The following is a 15,556-nucleotide window of genomic DNA, read 5'->3' as shown; positions in this document are numbered from 1 at the left end:
ATTAAATAGGTCTGGATAGCATCTTACAGGGGAACCTGGGAGATAGTCAATGCTCAGTAAGCATTTACTATCGTTACTCCTCTCTCGGGGTGCTGGCCTTCCCGATACTTAGTACAGCTGCACGTGTGTCTTTGCGTTTCCAAAGCTTGGTCTGGTATTGTACACTTGAAGGTATCGGGTCGTTCCTGGTGAAATAAACGTTTGAGTGGCATTTAAACAGATTTATCAAACTCTCTTATCTTCCGCATATTAGCGTTTGGGTTTTTTAATAATGACTGTCGCAGTTTGTGCTTAACTTAGATATGCGACTACCTCAAGGAATACCGTGAACATTTTAGGCGAAAAGGGGAACCGTCGAACTTTGACTTTCATTAGAATAGTAAGCCCACTCAGAGTCTGAGATTAGGAGCCCTTTCAGTTTTGGAGGAATACTGATGCTGTCATGGTATTCCAGGCTGGCTCTGGGCTGGTGGCTCTGTTCTGTTAGGGACCCTTTTTAACCCCTTGCTTTATTCTCACCAACTTCAGAGCCCTCTGTCTTTCGCAGGTAGGAAAGAAACTGTTCCAGGCTTGTAAAGACTGGCATGTGCCCAGGATGGCCAAACACTCTCTTTCCTGAAACCCGAAGCTGAAAAGGCAGAAAACTATTCATCTTGGTATTTTGGAAAGTGGAACTGTGTGTGTACTAAGCTCCATCTGGCAAAAGTAGTATTTAATTTTTTTCTCCCCAGAAAATGGAGACGTGGGTGGTGGTGATAGAAATGAACACTTCTGAGTGCCAACTATGTATGGGTCAGGCACTGTATGTGTGTTATTTTGTTTAATCCTTTTAGGAATACAGTACAGCTCCAATTTACATAGAGGAAAACAGATACGGAGTGGTTAAGTAGCCTGCCAAAATATGACATACCTTGCTAATTAGAGGCAGAGCTAGGGTTGTGGCCCAAGGTGTTTTTGACCCCCCAGTGTCTGTATCCTGTGACATACTCCGGTAAGAAATCATACCATTGTTGTTCATCCCAAAGGTTGCTAATTTGTCCTGAATGGCAAGTTTTGGCTACTTGTCAAAAATTGGCACAAAGTAAAAACAGCCTTGCTATTTTTTTTTTTTTTTGAGTTTTTATTTAGTTAGTTATTGGGGTGGGGGAGGGGCAGAGAGAGAGAGAATCCCAAGCAGGCTCCATGCTGCCAGTGTAGAGCCCGAAGTGGGACTCAAACCCACGAACCATGAGATCATGACCCGAGCTGAAACCAGGAGTCAGATGGTTAACCGACTGAGCCACCCAGGTGCTACCCCCCTCCAACCTTGCGTTTCTTAAAGTTAAAAAATTTGTAACCCTATTTGTAAGAAGTTAAATCCTAAAAACATACTGGAAAGTATGTTGGATGTGTACAGTAAAAATTAATAGGTCTAAAACTATACTTTAGTATTTATATCACACATACACTGTGATTCATTTTATGTAATATAACTACAGAATTATTTTAGATATGCAAAGAATCCTCAACTTGGTTACATATGTTTTAGTTATTCTAAAATACTTTTTTTGCTAATACTTTTTCTTTAAGAATACGTTGAGGAATTTTTTCTTGTGGTTTCAACAATTTTTGGAAACATTGCATTTTCCATTAATAAAATCTTCCTAGTGGGGCGCCTGGGTGGCTCCATCGGTTAAGTGTCTGACTTCGGCTCAGGTCATGATCGCCCAGCTTGTGGGTTCGAGCCCCGCGTCGAGCTCTGTGCGGACAGCTCAGAGCCTGGAGCCTGCTTCGGATTCTGTGTCTCCCTCTCTCTCGGCCCCTCCTCAACTCACACTCTGGATCGGTCTCTCTCTCTCTCTCTGTCTCTCTCTCTCTCTCAAAAACAAATAAACATCAAAAAAAAGTTTTTAGTAATAATAAAAATAAATAAATAAAATAAAACCTTCCTAGCGTGTTTTTTTACATGCTTCCCGGGAATGATGCGAACAAATCTGTTTTCCTAAGTGGTAGAATTCATAGGTAAAATCACTTTGAAATTAAAGTCCCCAAGTAACTTATAAGACTCGTCTCCGAACAAGAGGCCGCACGGCACACAGCGTAACCACGGCAGACCCAAGCACACTGCCAACTACATCGGAACGTCAACCCTTCGGCCTGTCTTCTACCCCCGCCCTCCCCAGGGGGTGTCTGTTCTTATCAGAGCAAATCAAAGTGCAGGGTGTATTGCTGGTCCTGGAGAATGACTAGTTTCTGTGGAAGCTGTTTAATGCAGACCCAGAGGCTGCAGCAGGTACTCCCCAAGGTACTGTGTGCCCGAGGCATTTGTAAAACTAGTATGTTTTCGGTATCACGCTGTTCCTCTGGAAGAACGGTCTGCGTGGTGGTTTACTTTTCCAGCGTGGTTAGAGCTGGCGTCTCTAACGCTGAAAGAGATTTAGGGCCGATTTGAATTTGTACTGTGGCTCTGCTACGTGGCCGGAAGACTTGGGGCGATTTAGTGATCTTCTCTGCCCCTCAGTTTCCTCCTTTCTGAATTGGGGCTGAGGAAACCTACTTTATAGCTCTGCGGCGATGCCGATTATCCAGGATATACAGGATCTTGACTTAGGCATTTGTTGAAGACAGCGTGGTATTGGGGTTAAGGTTGTAAGCTTGAGTCAGTTTGTCATCGTGCAAATCTTGGCTCTGTTCCTCTCTAGCCGACCCGGCCGAGGATAAGTCACAGCCAGTAAAACCTTGGATTGCGAGTAACTTGTTCTGCGAGGGTTCCACAAGACGAACAAACATCTCTAATAAATTTCAACTTGATAAACGAGCGCTGTCTTACAATAACGAGTAGTGCATGACACTGGATGTCACATGATCACAACTGAGCCAACGGTTCTTCTCTGTGTGTGTGTGTGTGTGTGTGTGTGTGTGTGTGTCTCTCTCTCTCTCTCTCTGCGGGATTGTGGGTGATTGTCTCCCATGCTCAGATGCTTGGTCTCAGGTGCAGTGTTTGGCAGAGATCCGTGATTTTTCGGAACGTTGGAAGGTGCCCACAGCTGGCCCTAGTGTATCTTTTGTCCCTTCAAGGCCCCTACGGACAGTCCTTTGCTTTTCCAGACAAGAGTAAGCTCAGGAATGCTTTGCTTCATTCATTCAGGCTGCCTGCAGAGAGAGACCCTTTCCTCTGCTGCCTTATCGCCACGTACATTAAATACGGTATAAGACCAGAGTTTATTAATACTCTACTGTAGGCAACATCCATTCGTGATAGTGGAAGTCATCCTACACGATGACCCTCCTCTCTCTGGTCTCCCTCACACCAGCCACGAAAGTTTCCAAAGGGAAGTGCAGGTTAACTTGTATTTTCTTTGTTATTTTGTATTCTGTGATAGGATTGTAAGCATTTTCATATGACTATTTTTGGGTTGTGGAACGAATCATCTGAGTTTCCGTTATTTCTTATGGGGAAATTCGCTTTGATAGACGAGTGCTTTGGATGACAAGTATGTTTCCGGAACGAATTATGCTCCCAAACAGAGGTTTTACTGTAACCTCTTTGTGCTTCAGTTGCCTCGTCTATAAAATGGGGGAACTAACAGCTACCTCCATCATAGGTTTGTCAGAAGGGGTAAATTAGTTAATAGAATGAAGTACACGGGACAGTACCTGGCACACGGGAGATCTTTACTAGATGCTAAATATGGTCATCATCATCATTACCTCCATTTGTCAGCCTGCAGTATCACTGTTTCCTGTGCTCACTAAATCGAGACTGCCTTGGAAGATTAGACAGCATCTCATTCTTCTTTATATCTTCTGAACCTGCCAGATAGCAGGTACTTAATCTTCAGCTATCTGGAATGGTTGAATTAGTGAGTGAAGGAATACCATCATGCTTTCTCAGATTTACCCTTTCCCCCCTCTCAATTTCCTCTGGGACAGTCTCTTTCTGCCGTGACTCACATGGCTTTTGCAGCTGGGTTGACCATGTTTTTTAGAACAAAATTTGGGGTCGAAACTTGGTCTAAAAACAGAGCAGTCTTGTTAAATCCATGCTGTGCTACTTATAGTCTGATATTCTGCCTCCCTTAGATATATGTCTCCTCCCCTACTTACCTGTGAGGTAAGGGATTCTGTCTTCTTCCTCTCTAGTCTCCAGCACTCAGTGTGGAAACTAGGACATAGTAGGTGCTCAGTTAATGATTGTTAAATTGAACAACATGTCTACAGGTCTCTGATAGATGAGTTCATCCTTATCATACTTCATCCCAGATGGGAATAAAGAGCTACCCTTTTACACCAATGATAGTTTCAAGATCATTAGGAGCTGTGGGATCTGAATCTGATTAACTTTAAAGTAACGCATTTTGAACCTCAAATGAGGCACAATCTGTATGAAAGGGAAGAATGCGAAACAAGACGTTTGAAAGAATTGTTCCATAAAATTAGATGCTGCTGCTTTTCTTTAGTGGTTGTTCTTTCCTCCTATCGCTTAAAAACTACATACCTATCTTACTTCTTTTTCTTTCTTGGTCTCTCCCGAGTCTTCAAATGGCACATTAGATCAGAAATAACACATTCGTGCTCTGCAGTCCCTGGGCAAGGAGCGTCAGCAGGGCAGTTTTACTCATGTTGTATCTTTCCACCTGGAACAGCATGGAAATACATTCTCTAATTACACTCATTAGAAGACTGATGAACGCCTCCGTTTGGAAAAAGTCTTTTTCATTTTATTCTCTTAAGCAGTTTCTTTTCATTTGTGTCATGTATGCAGTTGATAATTGCCATTTATAGACTCCCTGGCTTTAAACAATCGGTTTCATTTTTCATGTAACTAGACACGTGTCGTGTAAAATTGTGTCTGTAAGGAGAGGTCATTTTTCAGTCTACTAAAGATACTCTCCTTTTTACTGTTATTCCTGTGAGGATTGAGTGTGGCTGCCTCCGGGTAAAACATTAAGGCTGCAATATTTGTCTAGTTTTAGGAATATGTAGCTCTTTCTTCTTTGAGTTTGGTGTAGCACACACGTAAATCGAATCCTGGTAGAAAGCTCCCTTGTAAACACATAAAAATAATCTTTATTATTGTGACAGCTGATATATGTACATTAAAACAATTTTTTTTAATGTTTATTTTTGAAAGAGAGAGAGACAGACAGACAGAGCGCAAGCAGGGGAGGGGCAGAGAGAGAGGGAGACACAGAATCCGAAGCAGGCTCCAGGCTCCGAGCCATCAGCCCAGAGCCCCATGCAGGGCTCGGACTCACGAACCGTGAGATCATGACCTGAGCCGAAGTCGGGCGCTCAACCGACTGAGCCACCCGGGCACCCCAGAAAGAGCACGCAACTCTTGATCTCGGAGTGCGGAGTTCGAGCCATGTTGGGTGTAGAGATTCCTTTTTTTAAAAAGTACTCGTGTCAGTGACTACCAATGAAAGGGTACGAGGTTTCTTTTTAGGGTGATGAAAATGGTCTAAAATTAGATTTTGAGGATGGTTGCACATTGTGAACGTACCGAAAACTATTGCATCATTAAACAAATGAATTCTATGATACATGAATTATACCCATAAAGCTGTTGTTTTAAAAAGTACTCGGGGCGCCTGGGTGGCGCAGTCGGTTAAGCATCCGACTTCAGCCAGGTCACGATCTCGCGGTCCGTCAGTTCGAGCCCCGCGTCGGGCTCTGGACTGATGGCCCGGAGCCTGGAGCCTGTTTCCGATTCTGTGTCTCCCTCTCTCTCTGCCCCTCCCCCGTTCATGCTCTGTCTCTCTCTGTCCCAAAAATAAATAAATGTTGAAAAAAAAATTTTTTTTAAATAAAAAAAAAAAAATAAAAAGTACTCATGGTCCTCTTTTACCAGCTCCACCGCTTGCTAGCTGGCTATGTGACCTTGAGCAAGTTGCTTTCCGTTCTCTGCCTTGACTCCCTCACCTTTACGTGGTGAGTAAGTACATAGGAAGCAGCTTAGAATTGTGCTTTGGAATGTAAGCCCTCAAAAACGCCAGTGCTGGGGCGCCTGGGTGGGTGGCTCAGTCGGTTAAGCGTCCGACTTCTGCTCAGGTCATGATCTCATGGTTGTGAGATCGAGCCCCACATTGGGCTCGGCACCAACAGTGCAGAGCCTGCTTGGGATTCTGTCTGTCTCCCTCTGTCTCCTCCTGCCTCTCTCTCTCTCTCTCTCTCAAAAATAAATAAATATCAACATTTTTAAAAATGCCAGTGGTTGTCATTGTTTTCTATGTATGTAGAGCTCAGAAGAGAAGTCCGGACTAAAGATAGACAGCTTGTTCGGTGCTAGCATGTAGATGATAGTTAAAGCCACTCATGTGGATTAGGTTACTTAGCAAGAGCACACAGAGTAGTGAAAGACAGAGCTGAGGACTGAATCCAGGGAAACACCAGCCTGTGGTCGTTTAGTGTGGGGGCCGGACAAGCAGATTTGGCAAGGGAGACTTAAAAGGAATGTCTCGAGAGGTAAGAGAAGGTGCGATGTTCTGGAAGCAAAGGAGGAAGCACTAAGAAGGAGATGACAGTTTACTAGTGTCAGTATTAGAAAGCTTAAATACGGACGTGTCCATTCAATCTGGCAAGTTAGAGCTGTGGGAGTATGGGGGCAGGAAGCAGCTTCCGGACAGCAGGCCGAGAGAAGGAAGAGAAGGTGAGAGAAAGCGTCATTCAATGATTACTTGAGCTCCTACCAGGTGCCAGTGATCAAAACAAACCCCAAATCCCTGCCCTAAGGAGCTTTACTTTTTTTTTTTTTTTTTAGAGAGAGAGAGAAAGCACGAGCTGGGGAGAGGGGGGACAAAGAAAGAGAAAAAGAGAGAGAATCTCAAGCAGGCTCTATGCTCAGTGTGGAGCCTGACATGGGTGGAGTTCAATCCCATAACCCTGGGATCATGACCTGAGCCCAAATCAAGAGTCAGACCCTCAGGGCGCCTGGCTGGCTCAGTAGGTTACGTGTCCGATTTCAGCTCAGGTCGTGATGTCATGGTTTGTGGGTTCAAGCCCCGCATGGAGCTCTGTGGTGACAGCTCAGAGCCTGGAGCCTGCGTTGAATTCTGGGTCTCTCTCTGCCCCTCCCCCACGTTCATTTTCTCTCTCTCTCTCTCTCTCTCTCTCTCTCTCAAAAACAAAACATTAAAAAAAAAAAAAAACAAAAAACTTGAGGGCTCCACTGACCAAGCCACCCAGGCTTGAAAGGAGCTTTACTTTGAATACTGGGCCTTTGTAGGGCAGGAGTGAGGTAAGGGTGAAAGCGGGTTCTCTATCAGGGAAAGTGTGTTTGTGTTTGAGAAAAATAAGGACCTTAAGTTAAGGAACCAGGGGGAGATAGAGTGGATGTGAAGCAGCTGACAACATAGGGGAGATGGGATCATCATTGGTGCCAAAAGATGGGAACATGGAGATCAGGAACATAGGGGGAAGCTCCTTAGCGGTGTTGAACAGGCGAAGAGGTCCTGTCTTCTGGAACAAGGGAAACAGTTGATGTGCACGCACAAGGAAATGTGAAGAAAGGCCCACCAGTTGACCGTGAGTTTTTTAAGGGATATAGGAGCAAGCTCACCCACGTAGAGAGGAGTGTGGCAGGGGGCTTGCGGAGTCATGGAGCTTTGGATGTCGAGCGTAAGTGGAGAGTGGGATGAACGACACCTAAGTTTGTGGAGTGACCCCGAGGAATTTGTAACGGCATTATTCTTCACGTTAGTGTGGTTTCATCAAACCTGTTCTCTGCTTCCTTCTTGCAGGAGTAGAGAAAGCAGTTTCTGAGATTGGTCCTAGATGTAGGGCTTTGTAGGTCAATTATGGCAGAAGGCCACTTTGGGAAAAAATTGAGGGAGCTAGTGAGAGAATAGGTTCCATGAGTCAGCACGATGTTCAGACTTCATAGGAAAGTGAAAGGAAGGAGTTTGAGAAACAGGGTGGGATCGAGAGACTAGAGGTTTTTAAAGAGTTTTTGTAGTGCGAGTGAAAGAACTGAAAAGCTGAGAGGGGGGAGAGAAGGAGAGAGAGCGAGAGAGAGCTGCTGTTCTTTGAGGTGTCAGAGGTGAAACAGTAGGTGATAACAAATCCTAGTCCGTCACCAAAGCATAGTTGGCTAAAGTAGAACAAAGATGAAGATCCTCGGAGCACAAGCGTGGGACTTGAAAATCTAGGTTTCTGGGTGACTTGTCCATGTGAACTATGGAATTTCTAAGGGTGTGGCAAGAGTTGGCCTAGAGAATAAGGACTGAAGGCTAAATTTCAAAGTCTCCAGTCGATATCACTATGTGACCAGATCTGACGACCAGAGATGATAGATAGAAAAGATGAAGGTCACTAGAGATAAGGAAGCCCAAGAACTATGAAAGGAATATGGAGTACATTGTTCACATGAACATTAAAATTTCATAGGATGATGGCAGGAGATGGGATGGAAAGGCTGCCAGTGACCCAGACGAAGGGAAACGTCCAGGAGACATGATATCCATAACAAGGAGAGACGAAAGCTTGTATCTCCACATGGCGTGAGCCCAAAGGGAGGACTTTTCATGAGGTTGGGTTAATGGCCTGTTTAAGCCACAGGAGGCAAGAGAGGTTGACTCATACCCCTCTGGGAAAGAGTCTTCAGAAGAGAGCCAGGTGTCCCAAAACGCAGCGGGCCATGTGCCCACTGAGCAGCACCTCAGCCATTGCTGAGGCCTGGGTTCCCCTGAACTGCAAGCTTGACTTTAACGTATGCCAGGCGTGCCTTTGTTCACTGCAGTGTGGACGAGGGCGTGGAGGAAGGAGAGTTTTCTGAGGCCCGTGAGGACCTGGCTGCCCTTGAGAAGGATTAGGAGAGGGTTGGAGCGGATCGTGCTGAGAGAGAGGGTGAGGAGGAATATTTAACCTGGCTGCCGCAAGTTTACACTCCATCGCCTTGGGACGCTCTTCTTTCTGTTCTGGAAGCTGTCCGTCGTGGCCCTAACTTGTCAATGAAACATGGTTCTATTCAAAAGAGAAGGCAAGCCAAGTCTTAGGGAAGGCAAGTATTTGTAGGGAAGGTTTCCTGATGTTAAGGGTGTAGACTGTGATTAACCAGGATGGCGGAGTGGGTAGCCCTCACTTTAATCAGTGGGTTAGGAGAGAGGGAAGGAAGGGGAACTGGACTTAGGGGCAGGAGGTGGAGAAAAGGGCCAAGTAGTAGCAGCATGAGGATGGGCAGTTGGGTGGGAGACCTGGGTTGAACTAATTGGTTTGGAGGTTGCCAAGTTTTGGGGGATAAAGACATCTGCAGGAAATGCCAGGCGAGTAGCCCAGAGTGCCAAGGGAGAACCTCCCACCAGTCCTTAACCTCCGCAGTTGGTGTCTGGGTCTGAGCCTGACTAGAGTTTGAGTTGATGTGTTTCTTGCCCCAAACCCTGACGTTCATTTTATTTAACTAACGTGAGTCTGCTTTGTTCGAATTACAAATTGTAACGATAAACATGTTGTTTTAGAAGTGTAGCCCAAATCCTTAGTTTTGGTATACTTTGTGTTACTTTCACATTTAATTTTTTCCCCCACTGTATTGAAATTTGGTTGGCATATAACATTGTGTAAATTGAAGGCTTACAACGTGATGATTAAAAAAGATATATATATATATATATACACACACATATACATACATACATACATATATATATATATATATACATATATATATATACATGATTACCACAATAAGATTCGCTGACATATCCATCACGCAGTGACGTTTTTTTTTTTGTTTAAACAAGCTTTAAATGTTTATTCCTGGGAGTAAATGAAGAAGTCTCTTCATAGTGTTTTATGGTCACCCTCAGAGCCCAAATCCTGTTTTCACTATAGCAATTGGGTGGTTGGGTGTTTATTCATCTAAATAAATATCCATTTATCTATTTATAAAGAAAACAGAAAGAATGATGGCAAAAGTAAATCTTACGAGTTACCTGGTGGATTGCATTATGCCACATTTACTGAACTCAACTTTACTTCAACATTTACAAAGCCAGTTTTGATTAGCTCTTTAATCCTGATTATCAGGTAGACTTCAGTCTACTAACCCAGGTCCAGTGGTGATTATTAGGGAGATTTATAGCCACGGATACCACAAAATTGTACAATGTAGCTGTTTAGGAATTCTTGGGGGTGGGGGGTATTATTTAAGAAGGTAAATCTTTCTCCTGTTTGTCATATAATGTAACAGCTAGAGGCTGAGGTCAAGCGATGTACAGTCCTTTACTATGAACCTTTAAGTATAAATATATAAAATAATCTTACTTTTGGAAGAGCACATTAAAATTAGAAGGTTCGTAGTGACGTTTATATGATAGAGATTATCACACGGCCTGAGCAATCCGGAGTGGCCTACAACTTTCGAAACTCTTGCTGTCGGAGTTTCTTTCTTGAACTTAATTATTCCCAAAGCAAATCCATTCACACATATCAAAGATGAATGGGACTGCCTGCTTGGCAAGCATAAGCATGTTTTAAAAGCAATTCCAAAGATTCGCAAAGATCAACTGTTAAACACATTAACGGGAAAGCAGAACTATTTCTGGCGGTTTCTCTAAATCTAAGCTCTGGAGGGATTCCTGATTGCATTGTGCCCCGTAGTGCCCCCCCCCCGCCCACCGTTCACTGGGAGCCACATTTTGTGAATGGGAAAACAGGGTGAAGCATGAGGCTTCTGTTGAGAAAGCCTCCATGTTTAGCATAGGAATGATGGTCATCACTGTGCTCTCAGCTCTTCTGATGCTCTTTAAATATTTGTTTCACTTCTAGAAAAGGACAGGGCTTTGGTTTTGGGGGTCTTCCCTCTGCACATATTAATTGACCTGGTTTGAAAGGACAGTAGAAGATGAATGTCAGAGGCCAGCTGTTTCCAGGTCTAACCTTGTGGCCCTGTCTGTGTCCCCAGCAGCTCACTGCTTCTGAGGACCTTCTTCCCGGGATGGGACATTTTCTCACCCTGTCTGCCTGCATGTGTGCTTTCCTGTCACTCTCAGCACCCAGCCTTGTGCTATTTCGTCGTTGTGGACATTTGATTACACTTGCTGTTTATTTCTGCTTTCAACCTAGTGCTTCAGCCAGAGCCCTCCCACTCTCTGATACTCCCTGAATTCCAACCCTAAGCTGAGTCATTTATCATAACCTTTGAGGAGCCTTTTAAAATTCGCTTTAGTTCTTTTTGCAAGCATTTTGAATGACCTATAGGTCTTCTCGTTCCACTGAAATCCTGAGTAAAGTCATAATGTACTGTTCTGTTTTATGCTCCTGTGCTAATTAAGTATTATCTGGTCAGTGTGGCATAGGTCATTTAAGGAAATATTCGTGATCATTTTGATTTTATAAGCATGCTTTTTTCCCTCTGCTTCCATTTTACAAAGATTGTATCTCTGTTTTTATTCTGGTTGCGCAAATGTTCACATTGAATTCATCTGTGCCACCGTATTGCAAGTATAATAACCCTGAAGATATATTTCAGTTATCTGTTTTAGGATTGCATTTTTTTATGTGGACATTTTTTTTTATCTGTGTTGGAAGCAACTGGTTAGTGGCAGCAAAGAATTTCCTATTCCCCTGTGCTATATAACAGCAACTAACATTTGAGTATTTAGTGTTTGAAGGCACTGCCTCTTAATTGTCTCGTAAGTTACCAACATCATCCTCATTTATATAGATAGGGAAATCGAGACATGATGTGGTTAAGGAATTTGCCCAAGGTCACTTTGTAGATAAGTGGCAGAACCAGAATTTGAACCCATGTATCTGGCTCCAGAACCCACATGCCCAGCCAGCATGCTCCTCTTCCTTCCCCATCTCTTTGGAATATGTATATTTTTTAATGTTTATTTATTTTTGAGACAGAGCGCACGTGCGTGCACAAGTGGGGGAGGGGCAGAGAGAGAGAGGGAGACAAAGGATCCGAACTGGGCTCCAGGCTCCAAGCTGTCAGTACAGAGCCCGATGTGAGGCTCGAACCCACGAACCGTGAGATCATAACGTGAGCCGAAGTCAGACGCTCAACCGACTGAGCCACCCAGGCGCCCCTGTGTAACCACTTTGAAACCACTTGGTAATTTCCAGGCTCTCTGAAAGAAGGTAATTAGAATGAAAAGGTCAGAATGTCTCTGAATTTTGAACATCAAAAGTACACCCATTAGAAGATATTTAAAATTTTTTTTTTTTTTCAACGTTTATTTATTTTTGGGACAGAGAGAGACAGAGCATGAACGGGGGAGGGGCAGAGAGAGAGGGAGACACAGAACCGGAAACAGGCTCCAGGCCCCGAGCCATCAGCCCAGAGCCCGACGCGGGGCTCGAACTCACGGACCGCGAGATCGTGACCTGGCCGAAGTCGGACGCCTAACCGACTGCGCCACCCAGGCGCCCCTAGAAGATATTTATGACACGGTTAAACTTTGAGACTCTAGTCGTGGTCAAATCATATCCTCATCTCAGCTCATAGCTTGATGATCCTTGGTGATCTCAAATGCCTCTAAATGGTATAGTGATTGTGGGGCCAGGCTGTTTAGTCAAATGATGAGCCATATTGATTGGTCTGTACTCCTGTCACTCTGTCCATCTATTTTTCTATCCATCTACAGAAGTCTTTATCTCTTTATAACACACATTCAGGTGTGGCTTATCCTATTAATTTTTTTTTTAAATGTTTATTTACTTTTGAGAGAGAGAGGGAGGCACAGAATCCGAAGCAGGCTCCAGCCTCTGAGCTGTCCGCACTGAGCCCGACGCGGGGCTCGAACTCACAGACTGTGAGATCGTGACCTGAGCCGAAGTCGGACGCTCAACCGACTGAGCCGCCCAGGCGCCGCTAGGTGTAGCTTATCCTTATTGAGGAAGCAAATCATGAATGTATACTCAAAGTATCAGACACAGAGGTCTAAGAATCAATGGCTAATCACCTCGAGGGGGAAGCCAATATGTAAAGGTTTGCCAGTTTTATGTATCTACAGCCCTCTGAATGTTACAGGGTCTCTTGATGAGACGGCTGAATTTGGCATAGTTGAACCTTCAGTTTACTTTCACGGGGACTCGTGCAGGTAATTTCAGTCCAGGAGAACAGCAGTTGGGAATAAACTGAGATGCGTAGAAAATGAGGAGGGAGACCAGTTTGGTAGGAACGGAGCCTTCTCGCCTGGGATGACTAGTAGAAAATGTAGTTGGAATGACTAGGAAAGGTCAGGCTGTGTTAGAGAAGCCCTGAAACCAAGCACGGTACATGACTACAAGTAAAATCCTGTCACTGTATCCAGATTCCGGTTTGGTAGCATGGCACGTGTGAAATATATAATCGACGTGGAAATGAATTTGATCATAGTCGGGATTAAAAGAGGCCAGAGTTACCCAAGGCTCTGACGTGCATCAACCTGGAAGTCTTCCCAGACTGACTCTCCCTGGCCCTAGTCAGTCTCTGCATTTCAGCAGCCCCCCTTCTTCCTTCCTGCTTCCGTGGTCACGTAGTGTGCCCCGCATGGCTTTGAACACTCCCTTCGCTTACGTCCTTCCCGTGTTCTCCTGTCAACCCCATGAGATGAGACGCCTGCATTGGGGTGCGACCCCAGCTCAGAGGCCAGTGGGAGGTAGCATGCAGAGGACCAAGGAGCTAAGTGATTGGGGTGTCCTCCAGTCTGCCCCTGCTTGCTGACTAGAGACCTGCCATGGTGGTGACTGGTGAAAGAGTGAGATGAGGGGGAAAGCCTCTGACTGGCAGGGTGGTGGGGGGGGGGGCGGGGATCGGTAGCCTTGGAGGGGGGCAGGTGGAGGCAATGGCATTTCAAATGTGCTCATGTACTCTGGGCAAGGCCAGGTGTGGGGGGCCGACGGAGCCAGGGGCTCATCTTCTTTGCGTGATAACCAGAGATTTCTCAGTCTCGGGAACATGGTTAGCCAGGGGAAATAGGAAGAAAGAAGGATTTTTCCTAGGGAAATTACCACTTAAAAAAAAAAAAAATCCATTATTTGTCAGCTCCAGAGCATTTAACCTGTTTTCTTTCTTTCTTTCTTTCTTTCTTTCTTTCTTTCTTTCTTTCTTTCTTTCTTTCTTTTTTCTTTCTTTCTACTTTTCTCGTTTCTACTTTTCTGGTTTCTACTTTCATACTATCAGAATGGCTAAAAATGTTGGTAAGTCGATTTTCGTGGCTGAAATAGACCACTTGTTATGTGTTTGAGTTGTTTCCCACAAAAGATCCACTGTAGTCTCAGCCTTGGGGTAGCAAAAACTGAAGGGAGGAAATTCACTAGGATGGGTTTTGAGCATTGATGAAGGAGAGGTTTTCCTTACAGCTGTGCTGCTCTTCAGTGTTAGGTTTTAATCTTCTTATTTGAAGTTTCATTTGAACAAATAGCTTTCTTTCCCAGCCCCTTGTACCAACAGGCATATCAACCTAAAAACTGCTGAAAGAACTTACTAGTCTTGTTTTCCACTCAGAGGAGGGTATCCGGATTTGGGGTTGATTTCTCGATAGCGTTCTTACAGACTGGAAGCTGCGATCTAAGAATTAGTGGTGCCGGCTACATGCTGCTGTTGATTCACTTACGAGTAAACCCTTTGTGCAAGCTTCATTACAAGTTGTTCTCCCAAAGACTATACAAAAAATATCTGTTAATCACTGAGATGTTATTTTCAAAAATGCAGTTTATTTTCTGGGGCGCCTGGGTAGCTCGGCTGGTTAAGCGTCTGACTTCGGCTCAGGTCACGATCTCGCGGTCTGGGAGTTCGAGCCCCGCGTCAGGTTCTGTGCTGACAGCTCGGAGCCTGGAGCCTGCTTCGGATTCTGTGTCCCCCCCTCTCTCTCTGTCTTTCGAAAAGGAATAAACATTAAAAAAAAAATAAAAGTAAAAAAAAATGCAGTTTATTTTCACTTCCAAGAAGCACAGGGATAATCTTAATATTGTATAAACGTCCTTTGACAACTTCAGCAGTCTTTTGTGTGGGGGGACTTTCTATATGTCAGTGATATTTCTCTCTGCTCTGCTTGCAGAGAAATCAATGTTGCAAAAAATACCCTGCCCCAGTTTATGATTATTAAATGAGGTAGACTGGGAAAGAGCCCAGCGCATGGCTGGCTGACTGGAATTGTGTTTGCCTTGGACCTAGCCTCTGTTCCATAGTGCATACTAGCTGGATGACGGGCCCTCCTGAAGACCCTCTATACCTTGTCCTTGTACATTATGGCAGGTTATGTCCATGGAAGTCAAAGTAATAGAAGTCTAATCTGATTTTCGTCACAGAAACAATATTACATTGAGGATTATATTGCTGGCCTGATGCCTGACTTTTTTTTTTTTTTTTTTTTGCCAGAAATGACCATAACCACCATGTTTAATCAACTGGAAATGATGAATCTGAATACTGCTTTGCATAAAATTGTCTGAAGTGTATATAGATCAGCTAACAAGGCATCACAATAACCAGTCACATTAAATTAGTGTTTAATGAGCTTGTCTACCGACAAAGTTCTTATTGTCACAATCATGGCCTTGTTTTTATTGAAACTAACCAGAAGGTTTTTAAAAAAACACACTTTCTGCAAAGTCAAGGAATTCATAAAGGGTTTCTTGGGCAGAATGT

General features: G+C 44.2%; 1 protein-coding gene across 17 annotated transcripts in view; it reads left to right on the top strand.

The window, feature by feature from the left end:
- Window positions 1-15,556, top strand: part of ATP11C (ATPase phospholipid transporting 11C) — a 174,350-nt gene that overhangs the window by 52,041 nt on the left and 106,753 nt on the right. The window contains exon 1 of one of the 17 annotated variants that reach the window (XM_045472224.1): window positions 13,141-13,664. The exons of the other annotated variants lie outside the window; for them this stretch is intronic. Within the exon in view, the coding sequence (XP_045328180.1) occupies window positions 13,644-13,664 (21 nt within the window). The 5' untranslated portion in view covers window positions 13,141-13,643. Of the gene's footprint in view, window positions 1-13,140; window positions 13,665-15,556 lie in introns of those variants that run through there. 17 annotated transcript variants of the gene reach the window in all.

Source organism: Leopardus geoffroyi, chromosome X (genome assembly GCF_018350155.1).
Source record: "Leopardus geoffroyi isolate Oge1 chromosome X, O.geoffroyi_Oge1_pat1.0, whole genome shotgun sequence".
NCBI classification, from domain to species: Eukaryota; Metazoa; Chordata; class Mammalia; order Carnivora; family Felidae; genus Leopardus; species Leopardus geoffroyi.
This window is presented reverse-complemented; position numbering and strand designations above follow the sequence as displayed.